The sequence below is a fragment of the Gallus gallus genome, chromosome 3 (genome assembly GCF_016699485.2).
Source record: "Gallus gallus isolate bGalGal1 chromosome 3, bGalGal1.mat.broiler.GRCg7b, whole genome shotgun sequence".
In the NCBI taxonomy this organism is placed as follows: Eukaryota; Metazoa; Chordata; class Aves; order Galliformes; family Phasianidae; genus Gallus; species Gallus gallus.
In genome coordinates this window covers 9,692,891-9,706,924 of record NC_052534.1, presented here as the reverse complement: position 1 = coordinate 9,706,924, position 14,034 = coordinate 9,692,891, and the positions used below count along the sequence as shown (strand labels likewise).

General features: G+C 39.7%; 1 protein-coding gene across 9 annotated transcripts in view; it reads left to right on the top strand.

The window, feature by feature from the left end:
- Nucleotides 1-14,034, top strand: part of WDPCP (WD repeat containing planar cell polarity effector) — a 145,667-nt gene that overhangs the window by 3,133 nt on the left and 128,500 nt on the right. For 6 of the 9 annotated variants that reach the window (XR_005859074.2, XM_426108.8, XM_046939766.1 and 3 more), the window contains exons 1-2: nt 26-321; nt 1,005-1,081. The exons of 2 other annotated variants lie outside the window; for them this stretch is intronic. Coding sequence is in view for 5 of the 7 variants with exons in the window: in XM_426108.8 (XP_426108.6) it covers nt 235-321; nt 1,005-1,081 (164 nt within the window). In the remaining 2 variants the exon portion in view is untranslated. Of the gene's footprint in view, nt 1-25; nt 827-1,004; nt 1,082-14,034 lie in introns of those variants that run through there. One more of the 9 variants, XM_040698591.2, reaches the window with a different exon arrangement.

Below are 14,034 nucleotides of genomic sequence, written 5' to 3'. Positions count from 1 at the left end.
CGCCGCGCCCCCGCACGCTATTGGCGCCGTTGTCCCGACGCCCCGCCCCTCTGGCCGATTCATTGCACCCGTCCGCATCCCGAGAGCCGCTAGGGGACGATGAGCGGCTCCGAGCGCTGCGCACGCGCTCCTGAAAGATGAAGGTTAAAACGGCGTTGGCTTTTCGGTTTGCGCATGCGTCAGACAGAGGGCGGTCGGGGCGCGCGTTGAACTCAAGAGCAGCCAGCCGTGCGCATGCGCGCGAGGGGAGGAGTCGGCGCCGTCCGGAGAGGAAGGAAGGAGGAGGACATCGCGCGCCGCGTGGCTGCTGCGCGTGCGCAGGTAGCGGTGCTTCGCTGGTTGCTAGGTGACGCTGCAGCGGGAGCGGCGTGCGTGCAAGACCCCGGGTTGCGCCCATCTCCCCCGGCGCTGTCGTCTGCACGGCGCGGGGCGGGCGGCCGTCGAGCACTGCGCGGCGCCTCGGCACGGCCACGCTCCTCAGGCCCGCTTCCTCCGGCCTTCCCCTGCCTCCCTGCCCGCCTTGCTCTCTGTGCCTCTGACACGCTTCTCTCGGGGGCAGCCTCTGGTTGTCCCGGAGCTGGGAGCCGGCCTGTGCTCGTCTGTGAAGAGCCGTGGCGCGTGAAGCCGCTCGTGGGGCCGAGCTGTGTCAGCCCGAGCCTGCAGTGAGCTGCTGCCATAACCGCACCGCGGATTGCTTTCTTCCTCAGGCCTTGACGGGGTTCCTCACAGAACAAATCCTGTAATTTAGCTCAGCCTGTGCCGAAGGCTCACGTGCCCTGACATTTTTCAGCAGGATTAGTTTTTAATCCCGTTTAGCCCCTCACAGGTGATTTTTTTTAACACCTTGGGCAGCACTTAGGCTGACTTCTGTCACTGAGTCCTCAGACAGAAATCAGTTACTCCTTTGGGGCAGCGGTGTTAAGCGTAAACATGACCGCATGGCACGCAAAGCGTTCTCACTGTAGCAAGCCTTGTTGCTAATCGTCCTTATGCCACGATTCCAGGCTTCCCGTGGTTTGATCGAGACCGACCCTCTGACAGCTCCTGAAGTATCGAAAACAGCGGTGTCAGGGTTGAAAAGGTATCGTTATGCCGGGTTTGCTTTCGATCTCATGCTACTCAGTGCTGATCTGTACTGCTTGATAGCGATACGCTCGTGCTGTGAACGAAGGTTGGACCTAAGCTGTGGTCTGGGGATGAATTTCAAAGCCAAACAGCTGCGAACGAAAGCAGAGGTCTGCCTTGCTGTGGGAGGTGCCTCATCAGTGCCAGGGAGCTCGTTGTCCAGACAGACCGTTCCAGAGCATCCTGGGATGCTTTACACCAGTAACTCTAACCTTTTTTTTGCACCCACGCATCGTACAGACTTAATGAAGGTTATTTGAGTTCTACATTTACCCAAAAGCTGATGTGGGCTCACAGAAGGTGATTTTCACTAAGCATTATCAATCATCTTTAGGTTGATTGCTTATCAGTTTTCAGCAAAATCAATATATGCATACTATAAACTGATTTGTCTGCCGGTGTAGCAGATTATATTGGTTTAATGGATTTCAGTTAAGCTAGGCAAAGATTCCTCTGTAGGTAAGGCTCTCTTTTCATTCTCCACCCTTTTCTGCCCAAGCTTGTGCTCCGTGGTTTACTTGCTGGAGATAACATACCTAACACTGAAACTGATTTGTAATGAACGTTTGTCAGTTTATTTTAAATATGTTGCTGGTTTAATTAGTCCCAGGTAGAGTAACACTGTTTTAGGACTGCACTGCCTTTTGTGATGTTTTAATTGAAGACAACATTGAAGTTTTTCAAGTTAGCAAAACTTACTAATTCTGCAATTCTTTTTTTCTCGGCTTAAATAGTGTTTCTGTTTGTTAGACTTTTAGGTCTTCCAAGCAAAACGTGACTGTACAAAACTAAACAAGAGAAATGAGAGATGCTTTCTTTTCTCCATCTCTTTTTTTACATCTCCTTTTCCTGGTGTTTATTGGCTTTTAAGATAAGTCTTCTGCTTCTGGATAGAAACTCTTCTGGTGTCCTTGGCAGCGTGTGTTGGTCCTCAGTTGTATTCCTCATGCTGTTAAATCATGTCACTGTCTTCAGATTGTTGGTGCTGCGGGGATCTGTGAACAACATACACTGTTTGAGTTTCTGCATCCTAAATCTGTGCTCCCTTTTGTCCTCAAGGCGTGTGCTGTATCTGTGTTGGTTTTGCTGATGTTTTAACCTTAGCACCTTTTCAGAGTTCCAGAGAAATTCACTCTAAATTTAATGCTGTTTTTCCTGTCCATTTTTTTCACGATCTGCAGATGTCCTTGTGGGATTTTTTTTTTAATGTCTCAGAATATTCTTGCTACTTTTACATCTCCTGTTGCCACCATTTCTGAGATAGTGAGGTGTTGGTGTCATTTTTTAACGCCCTTTAATGTGTTTATTAACGTACGCCTTTTGTGTAGAGCTGTAAGCCAAAGAGCTGCAGAAGTGGAAAGAAATTAAGTGCAGGAGAAGTAATGAACTGTAGTGTGTGTGCAGATCAGGCACTCAGCTGTTTATTGAAATGCAATTTGCAGATTTTGCACTCAGTAAAACTAAGTAACGTGGAAATTGGTGTAATTAAACAACACAATTAATACTCAAGCTGTTTTGATCTCTATCTTGTGATGATTAAGTATTATTTTCCAAGGCAGCTAGTAGTTTTCAAGTGTACTCTGCCAGAATAATTTCTGTTTTTTTTTTTTCTTAATTCTAACTTAAAATGAATTATTCTCTTTTAATAGCTGGCAGTGTTCTGTAACTATAGTTTGGATCACCTTTTCTTCATTGCTATCTATAGAAATTGCTGAATTATTTTTTTGGTAAGTTTTTGCACCCAATTTTCAATGATTTGTGGAGTTTTTTTTATCTTCTCCACGTATAATAAAAGTTTTTCTTTCTAAATGCACTTGCTTACAATTTTTCTGCAGAAAATGTATCTCAAGCAAAAGTAATTCTTGAAATGTTTAAGACCTTGTAAAAAAAAATAACTATGTAATTGCTGGTCTCAGTCCCAGAAACACTAGTAGAATTTGAATGCTTTTGGAAGCCTATCCCAGGAAAGAGATTGAGAGGACCAGAAGTCAGTTTTTACGACGACAGGAAATCTGCAAGAGTTTTAAACAGGATAAAGTTGTAGATATAAGCAAGAACAATAAGAATCTTAGCTTAGAAAATGAAGGTCGGTAAGTGCATGGAGTACTGATGTTTTCATACAGGACTTTTTTTTATATATTCCCCACTGATGAACAGATCTGATTTTTTTACTGTTCATTTCTAAACTTCAGTTATGTGATCCTGGATGGGAGCTAAATGTTATGAAGAAACTTGTGTATCTAGACCTTCTGCTAATAACCCCAATTATTATTATTATTATTATTATTATTATTATTATTATTATTATTAATTATTTTGCTGTAGTTCAGAAGATGTTCTCAAACAAAAGTTTTGCTTTCTGTCTATGGAATCGGCTTCGGAGATATGGCTTCATTTTTGTTTCTTAATAGCTCAGGTATGTTTTTATGCAATTAGAGGTAATTGATCATTCATTAATTGAACTTAGAAAAGCCATAGTATTCTAGTGGGTGGATGGAATGCCATATCTTGATGTGTCTACTATAAGGAGACAAGTGATGCATAGCACACTTGTAACAGCTATTAGTAATCTTCATGGACTGCCAATAAATTAAATCTTAATTAAAAATGTGACCAGATTTCTCTTTTTTGTTGCTAATTTCTATGTTAATGGCACAAACATCTGTTACTCATTTGGCAAAGATCACTCCAACTGCGTAAGCCTCCTTGGTGGTTTCTGTGTAGGTAGATTTGATGCACCTGGTGTGATGCACACAAGCCTCTGGAGCTTGGAGTGCTGCTCAGGTGTGTTTGCTCTTGCAGGGCTTCTTTACTGACTTGGGGCTGCATTAGTGCAGAGGCTTGGCAATAACTACTTCGTTGTAGGTAAAGCTGAGAAACCATGTGGGATCTGTTGTCACCTTCTATCTGTGATCCGTTTTCAGAGGATTTTCTGCTTTCACTTCTTGCAAGTACAGAGTATAGAGTCCATGTGAAAGCAAAATAATAGCACACACGTGTGAAAACTTTAGTATCTTGGCTGTACATTCGGTAAAGTTGATTTTATGAATTGTTTTGAACAGGAGAATTACGTTCCTGGTGTATGAGAAAGTCTTCCTGGATTCACTCCTTTAGTAGAAATTGGTATTTTTCTTCATTAAACAGACACTTTTACACCCGTACAACAGTATGGGTTTTCTACTCACTGAAGTCAGCACATGGAAGAGGTTGTTTGTTGTCAAGCTTTGTAGCTTGAGTTAACTAGGTGGTATTTCCCATAGTAGGAGAGCTGAGGTGGTAGAGGTTTTCACAGACTTCTGGGAGATGGTAAAGGGAAGGAGGGGAAAAGAACGTCCTTTGCAGTACATCTCTTTGGTTCATCTGATTTTTGGAGCGCTATGAAATTGTTGTGTTTATGTGGTCAGTTTCCAAGGTGTATCCATAGCACTGCTGTTTTTGAGAAATTCAAAAGAAGATTATACCAGCCTGTTTTCACAGTTCAGTGAAACCAATAGGTGAATGTGCTAGCTGAAAGCATGTGAGTAATTGAAATCTTTTTCTAGCGAACATCTCAAAACTATTGGTATTATACAATAGCTTCTTCATTCAATTGCTTCTTGTTTTATAAAGCCTCGTGAAGTGTTGGTGTGTTTTAAATGTAGTGAGAAGAGATAGGTTAGTTTCCTATGGAAGAATTTACTTAAAATATTTCAGGTTGTTTTACAGTATCACTTTTTGTTTGTTTCTGTATTTGCCCAGGAGTAACTAGTCCATAGCTACCACTATGTGGATTGTGTTTCTCTCAAGAATTGAATTATTATCTACAATATCAATAAAAATACCCGAGGAGTGAAAACCATGGTATACAATGTAGAGTTTTTAAAGTTAATTTTTTTTTTTAAAAACCAATTCCTTACAGAAGGGAAAGTCTGGGAGGATGTGGAGGAAGTATTTCATATGAAGTCACGGCAGTTGTACTTTCTGAAGCAGAAATGGGCAGCATTCTGGGCCACTTTGAGAGAAACTGAAGGGCTTGACATAGAAGGGAACCAAAGAGTGAGTCAGCGTGTGCCTGGTAGGAATAAGGGATCCGTGGCTCTGGAACAAATCAGGAGCATCCCGTGCTTGTAACCTGGATGCAAATGATGGAAAAGAAAGCAGCTGCATCACTGAGTGAGGGAAGTTTCCCTGTGAAGTAATCAAGCAAAGGGAATTGTGATTCTGGTTAGTTGGTTTGGTTTTTTTTCCTAGTTTGTTGCTAGAAAGATACAGCTGTGCTTCATTTTTTTTAGGTTTAATTTGCAGTCTGCCTTTAGTTCTTGAGTAGCTGTGATGGTTCTATGATGGTTGAGTAGCTAGATGCTGAAGAAGTTGGATCTTAATTGAACAAAGGCCTTCTGAACATTTGGAGTTTTAGTGGAAAGATGCTGCTCTTCCAGTACATACTCTTAATATAGGCAAAATCATGTATATTCATTTCATTGCAGGTAATCCCATTTATTTACAGTAATAGGCCAGATGATGATTTCCAAGTTGCATTCTGTCTCATTTAAAACAATATCAAGTATTGCAATGAAATGGCCTTTACCTTTTATAGCTGCCTGGTATCCAGGGTCTACCCTCAGTGTATTAGTCGAGGGAACGAGAAATGCACTACAGTTAAATTATGGCTTTGAATCTCCAGGTGGTGCTTGAATTCAGGGTTGAAGACTGTAGAAATTAATTTTGCTAAAGCAAGAAACAACAGGACATTGAGCTGCTATGCCAGCTTTAGATGTATGCTTCAAAAATTTTTTGCTGCTCAGCATTATTCAGTAATCTTTAACTCCAATTGCAGGAAATGTTTGAAATTCCATTCTAACAATATCCAACAGAGAATATTAAGGAAGCATTAAATTTCAAATGCCTGAGGGAAAGTGTTCTTTTGCGACACCGTGGGCATTTGGATCTCGATAGTATATGCAGTATTATAGTCTAATATTATGCTTTACTTGCTCTAAAATGAAAGCCCAATTTTAATTCTATCTCCAAAAACTAGGCATACTGCAGTGAAAAATAATTTATTTGAATGTTTTTTTTTTTCTTTTTTTAATACATTGCAACTAACCTTAAAGCTTCCTCATATGAAACTGCCACGATGGTTTTTTGTCGTCTCTTTCATTGAAACTTCCAGTGTATTCTGGAAGACTTGATCCTAGAGCTTTCATTGCTAATTTACGACTTGTAAGACCCCAAAGTTACCACAGAGGGTTTTTTTTTTTTCATTGTATGCATTTCTTTTTCCCTCTTAAGACAGATATTTAGTATTTTATGTTGCTTTGGTAGATAGATAAAACTCCAAACCCAAGCATGAATATGCTCCTTGGAGGCAGGTAGTATGCAAATACCAAATGTTGCTTAATGATAATATCTACACAAGTCTGGAAGAGTTAATTTGACAAGCCTGTTAGTGAACTTTTTTTTTTTTTTAAATTAATTAGATTACATCTTTATGGTTTTGTTTGCTTGTTTAGTTTTAGACCTTATTTGATAGCGAAGCTATTTGGAAAGTAAGTCCTCAGCTCCCAAGATTCTTCAGAAAAAGTATTTCCAAAATGGTTACAGAATCTCCAGCGTGTATTTCTCATCCTGGGATTAAGTGTCTTTAGGAGGTATTTCTCATGCTGGGATGTTTTGCAGAGCAACAAAGTGCTACCTTTCTCTTGGAAACTGTATCTGTGCTCCTGGGAGAAGTAGTGCACTTCTATTTGGTTTTGCTTTCACCTGTTGGAGACTTTTTTCTCCTGCTTTTGATTGAAGTTAACACGAAGAGTGTCCAGGAACGGGTCACTATTTTGATAGTTCAAATCTATGCAGAGTTTCATGATAAGCAGTTTTATAAATAGTGCTGCCTGTGAAATTGTAGCAGTGTGACTTGCCTAACAAACCAGATGGGAGAGGGGGAGGTGTTTTAAACACTTAAGAACTGCAGAAAGAATTTGAAACAGCAGTGATCTCCATGTGGCTTAAGATGTGTGATAAATGCAGTTTAGCAAATGTTTTTGCTCTTCATCATGTAGATATCAACTATGAGTACGCATGTATATGATGTATACGTTAATCTCATTGTAGCTGTGTGAGATATGAATTAGTGAAACTTCCTTCACGTTGCTGTTGGGCTGACTGCAATACTAGGCTCATTTCTTGGTGAATTAACTTTCACTTTTCTGTAATGAGAGCTACTGGAATACTTGCAGCCCTGCTGCGAGATCCTCTGTCACTGCTGGGAGTACCAGCGGGCACCAGCATCCCTGCTGGCACTCTGTTCATGGGCTCTGTCCCTTTTTGTGGGAGCTGAGGTCTGTGAAGGATGGTAGGCTGCCTTTTGCCATCGTAGCTGGTGCCAGGCACTTCCAGCCATACTTTTGTGTCGGCAGAGTGAGACCCTATCGTGCAGATGCAGCTGCCACTGTATAAGGTATGAGAGAGGATTGTCTTTGAATTCACCTCTTAAAAGGCAAGGCCATCCACCTTGGGGCAATAGAGGCTTATTGCCATCTAACTTTTCACTCTAATCACCAAACTCTTAAGAAGTATGCTTTTAGAGAATATTCTGTTTTGGAGGAAAGCTAGGTGGCTCCGTAAGTGTCAGGGCTGTCTTTCCGGACAAATGGAAGGCTTGTAAAATGCATTAGAAATTACACTAAAAGGGTAAGTCTATGTGGCCTTCAAAATCAGTCATGTTATATGGTTTTATCTCCAGTTTTATTGTCAGAAAAAATGTTGTGTATTTATATTTATTTGTTAATGGTTTCATTAAGTAGATATTAAGTGATTAAATAATCACATGAAGTTAAACAGGGGCAAATGCAAAACTTGATGCGTGAATGAAGCTGTTTCAAGTTTCTTACCTGAGCTGTGTGTTTCAGTGGACACTTACCTGTTCACTGTTTGCCTGAAGCCAACGTGATGCAGTGAGCTGCAGGAAGGTGCCCACCTCCTTCTGCTTTCATGGTGTCATTTGTCCTCTGAAGCAGAATAGCGAACAGTCTTCCCATGACTGAAAGAGTTGCGTTCCTTCTTAAATAGAATTAATAGATTCACATTGAAACAAAATTCTGTACGATGGAATGTCAGCAAATGACGTACGGCTTGGGACGGAATTTAGGTGAAAGCTTGGATTGTTCATTAGTGCTGTGTTGGCAGAGTTCCATACATGTTGATAGTCTTGTTAACTTCATTAATTTCAAGTGACTACAAAGGTCTCTTCCTGTGGAATTCAGTGCAAGGTTGGTACTGGAGAATTCACAACACAGTGCCACGCATGAGGTAAAATACAAAAGTCAGACTGATATTGAATCAGTAGCCATTTAATTGTAATAAACGCTTAGGCTGTAAGTGGGGCTTATTTCTTAAGGGACTGTTTGATTTCAAAATAACTTGATTGCTTGACATTTCATCAAAGGGAAATTAAGATTGCAGTAAGATCCATCTGATCCTAACTTCTTTGGCATGTGTCAGTGATGCTTAACTGTCGCCTTCCTTCTTTTACTAGGGTTTTTTATTTGTTTATTCATTCTGTTTCTGAGAAGGCTTTTTGTATATGATAACCAAAATCCCCCAGGTGGCTTTTTGGGTCTCTCTGCTTTGCAGTATGTCAAGGCATATCCATGTAAATGTCTTTTTGTAATTGAGCCCATGTAAGTTTGTTGTTCTGTCTTTATTTCCAACTTCATTTTGTAAGAAAATCTCTTTGCTGGGATCTAATTAAAGTTATTGTCGTGAAAGGAAATACACTATTTGGTGAATGGGGTGAGGAAGCAGAAGAGTGAAAGTTCTGCATCTTTTTCTCATGTGTATCATAACTATCACATGATTCATGGATTAGTATGAGGATTATATAGCTGGCCTTCTTTTGAAGAAACAAATAGTGATAATGGGGAAAATACTGCTACCTCTCTTAATACATGAAGGTAGCTGAAAAAGAAGCGTCACACAGAGGTGTAACAGCAGCCATAACTTTAAGTTGAGCAAACCCAACTCAAAGACTTTGTGGGAAAAAAAAAACTACGTATAAAAGTGAGAGAACTCCTAATATTTAATCTGCCATAAAATGTTTCTATAAAATAAAGACTTGTAAAGAACAGAGAAATCGCTTAACTTTGCTTCCCACAGCTGAAGCAATTTACTTGTTTTGTTTTGCACTGCCACTGCTGTGGAACATTACGCTTGCATGTATGAGTTAACTTAATCAGTTCTTCTACAGCTATAGAAATGGAAAGGAAACTAATGGTGCAGCTAAATAGGTGGGTCTGTCACTGCTCCCACTTGAGAGAAAATCAATGCAAATTGTGTAGAATGAATGTGTTTTTAACAGTAACTAATTCATACTTGAACTGCTTAAAAATGACATATATGGTCTTTGTGGTGGAAAGCATCCTCTAAAATTTGTAAATGATAAAAATTTCTTGGGAATACATAGGTGTACAGAGTTACAACACAAGGACAAAGACTTTCAGCTAGTTCTAAGTGCCCAGGTTTACTTAAAGTAGTCAAAATGTGTAATTGAGGTGTTGCAGTTTTACATTTGTTTGATTTTCATGGCAACTAAGGGTAGCGAGTAGTTGCTGTCGTTTGTTGGTTGGTTGGTTGGTGTTTCTCATTTTTCTTTTGAACAAGAAATTTGCCACTGTTTGGCCAATGTTGTCAAGGCTTCCTTGCCAGCGGAGTTATTGTCAAGTGATAGGTTGCTTGCACAGTACCATTGTTTCTATTATTTCACCACTTACCTTTGTTGCAAATTGGAGTCAAATGAGAAATGGGTTGCTAGGGAGAGTGGATCGAGCTGTGAAATGATTGATAATTAAAGGATATGCGCAATGCAGAGGACAAGCTTGAAAGCCATGAACACAACACGTGCAATTTTTAAAATTATCTGCCTGGTTCCTTTCACTTTAATTTTTCTTTCTGTGTGATAGTAAGGTAGAAAGTCAGCCTGCTTTGAAAGCTCAGATACTGTCTTCAGGGAAGGGAAGAGAAAAAGCATGTACCATTTTGATGGTTGTTGATAATTTGGGGCTGCCAAACCAATGCTATTCACACTGACATCCTGTCTTTTCAGACAATGAAGTAATATATTGGGTAATTAAAGACAATTGCTTGTAATAGCAGAAAATTGCTGTAATTGTTTTGTTTTCTAGATAACAAAGCAGATTTATGATTTCTGTGACCACATCTAAAGTCTTACTACTAGAATTCACAGAGAAACCATAAACAGTCATTACTTCGTTATGCAGGGATAACAGTTTAGCTGTGTTTTATTTAGAAATCAGGCAGGACGGGTTTCATCCTTGCGTTAATCTAGTGCTACGTATTAATCCCAGGAGCATCTTCGTTCTAATAAATGTGCCTTATTCTAAATGAGGTTATTTTTCAAGTGGACTGAAGGAATTAAGGGGCAGAGATACGGTCTGATGCCCCTCGCTCCCTGGGTTTTGAAGCTTGTTCATGTTTTGTCACATCTGTTGATTGCAAATCATACACACATCTTAAGTGATAATGGAAACTTGGTGGTGGTTTCAGAAGTAGAGTTAAAATTAATCTTGAAGTGAAAGAAAAGCAGGCTTCCAAATGCTACTGCCTTGCCTTGCTTTCATCAGATAACACAAAGCTTATTAGAAAACCTGCTCACTTAAATGCTGTTTCCTCACGTTCTGGGACATCTACAGCTGCCTGTAAATAAATGTTCCCTCCAACACTGGGAAGGCCTTCACTCTCAGAAGCTGCTTTAAAACCTGTTTTCAAATACGTATATATCTTCCTTTCCATAATTTCTTTTGAAATCTGGACTGAGTGTGATGCAGCCAAGGGGTGGACTGAATTTCCAGTAACCTTGGAAGTTCTAACAAAATGTGCGACTTTTCCTATACTCTTAGATTGCTATTCCATTAGACTTCTTGTTAATTATTATGGCTGAAAAGATTAATCAGTGTAAATAGCAGATATTCTTACAAAGGACATTCATATCTATGTTTGTTGGTCTTTGATGCTTTTATCAATGTAGAGATCCCACTTAGTGAGGTTAAATGCACAACGGATGGATAGGAACAGGGATAATATTGATAGGAATAGGGATAATATCGACATTGTTCATACAAATTGTACCACGGCCAGTTTCTTTGCTGTGTCACTGATTTGTTCTTTTCCCTTAGGCTGCTGCAAGCTTTGACTGTCTAATTCTGGGGTTTATTCGTAATACAGCCTATTTGTAAAACGTTTCTTTAAAAACCTAAGCATTCCTTTAAAAACCTAAACATTCTAGGTGACATCACAAATCTGTTTAAATTTAATTGCAGCTTTATATTTAAATCATTTCAACCATCTCCAGTTTTGCCTGTTAGCAAGGTCCTTTTTTATCTGAAGAAACTAAAAGTGAAAGACAAGGAAACGGCTCAAGATTAGATGAATAATTATGTTAATGAACATGAAATAGTACCTGAGGAATCTAAAATTAGTGACATGGGGGTACTGAGATTGTTTTCTAAATGCTGAAGTTTGAGATTGGCTTAAGGCATGGTTTGTGAGATGTGTGAGCGTTGCTCTCTGACTTATGCTGCAGGTGATCATGTATTTTAGGGTCTGAATTTGTTCACCATTTCCCACATACACCTGGTATGTGTATGTATGTGCACACATGCCATTTGTAGCCTTTTGATTTCCAGGGATACTGCAGATCTCTGTCCTCATAAAGGAGCTGTGTTTGAAGTGTTAAGCGGTTTTCATTCCTGAGCTTCTGCTCCTGGTGAGGAAGCTGCTTCTCTGACCTCATCCCTCAAGTTTCCCGCTGAGCTTTTGATGCAGGTTTTTCAGCGGGTTAGCAGAAGTTGCCATTCATGGAGTTGAGTACTTGAGTCTGGGTCTTGATAGTAAGTGACGGTACAACTAGTGTGGACGTCGCTCAGCTTGTGCTTCTTTTGAGGCTGTATGAGCACATATAGGGCCCACTTGTGAAAGGCACATGGACAAAGTAGCCGTTCTTTCAGAAGTTTCTTATTAGGGTAGAGCATAATGCAAAAAACACTGGGAATGTTTATCATGGATGTCTAGTGCATTAACATCAAGATTCACTAGAGGGCCCAGCTAGCATATAACCATTTTGGAAGGAGAAAAATGGATAATAAGCTGAAGGAACTTCTAAGAAGTTGCAGAAAAAATCAGGAGATGGAAGAGCTGACAGAAGCAAACAGGCTCAAAGTGGGACGGAATGTGGGGGAAGGTGATGGAGTGACAATGCATTCAACCTGAAAATGTAATCAGACAAGCATGTTCTCCTGCTGGAGAAGGGATTTAGCAACTTTGAACTTGAAATCATGTGATTTCTTCCTCCTCCTGGCTAGATTAATAAGGGGAGTGATGTTTTTAATACTGATGTTTTAAGCATATATCATGCTTAACAAACCATTGCATGCTGTGTCAAGTTCTTTTTCACTATCAACTCTGACTAAAAATCATTGCTATCTGTAGTCTAGCCTGCAGGTGACAAGAGATTTGAATCATTGTAATTAGGCACTCATCATACTGCAAAACGATACAACTATCTTGATGAATCATTACATAAAGCAAAAAAAAAAAAAGTGAGTTTTTTTGTAGTTTTTTGTTCATTTTGCTTTGTTTTAACTCCAACTTCTGCTGGGGAATGTGAGAAGAGAAATGAGCTCGACACGAACTAAAGCAGTTTCCTCAACATGACAGCTGTTGTCCATTTCTCCAGAAGAAGTTAAGACATTTTACTACTCCAAATCCTGCTGGACACCTTCAAGTGTTCTTGGGCCATGCCTGGGTTTTACTTGTCTCGCATTTTTGTGTGTCCCACTTCTCTCTGACTTTGAGAAATACTTTACAATTCACTATCCACACTTGAAGAAGAGCTATGAAATGAGTTATTGTTTGCCTTTTAGACTGGTAACTCCAGAGCACGCTTTTGTATGCAGAGGAAGTGATGAAAAAGTGGTCTGCCCAGCAAAATCAGGATTGTGGTGGGAGATGCCAGAAATTGGGTATAAGGAACTTTATCCCTCTGGGGAAAGGCATACCCATACACCCCAAAATATATTTTTTCATGGCCACTATTACAGCTGCATTGTATTACTAATTAGGTTTTGTTCTCATTTTCTCCTGCATTTTAGAAAAAGTGCAGAAAACATTCCTGAAATCCATTTGGCTGTCACCAGGTAGAGGTGCATTGCAATTTTTACCTTTTATTTCAGGAAGAATGAGTTATTCTTCGTTCTTTCTCACTGAAGATACATTACTTTATCTTATCACTCATCCACGCATCTTTCCTCAGCTTGGCTAACATTCCTTTTGATTATTAAGACATTAAATTGTTCAAAACTGAATCAGCGACTGGCATTTATTGCCCAGTTGTATGTTTGCTGTGCAGTGGATTCTTGTCATAACCGCAAAGTGTTTGAAGTCAGGGTCCTAAGGCCAATGTATCAATACTCTAGTTTTCAGAAGTGAGGTGTAAATATGGATTTGCACATTTATTTTAAGCAGTGGCAGTTGAAATGTGGTAATTTTCTCTGAGAAGGGGCAGTAGGTTACTCATCTTACACCAATCGTTGAGTTTTGAAGGATGAATGGTTTTTAAGAGTATGTTGTATAATTTTATATTTAAGAAAATAATTAACATCGATGCCATTTTTCTTGTTAACCTTAATGCTTAACAGATCTGAAGTGTACTGAAAATAGATTTTAAACTATGAAATTTACCTTTGTAGAGGGAGCAAATACTAGTTCTGTTGGTGGAAACTATGAGATTAGGCTTTACATCAGTTTATCTGCAGTGTTGAAGTATTAGAATGAGCTTGGGTATTACAACACTGGATATTTAATACAAAGTGTTTTCCTACCTTGAAACTATGAACGGGAGGTAGAGTTAACACTTAG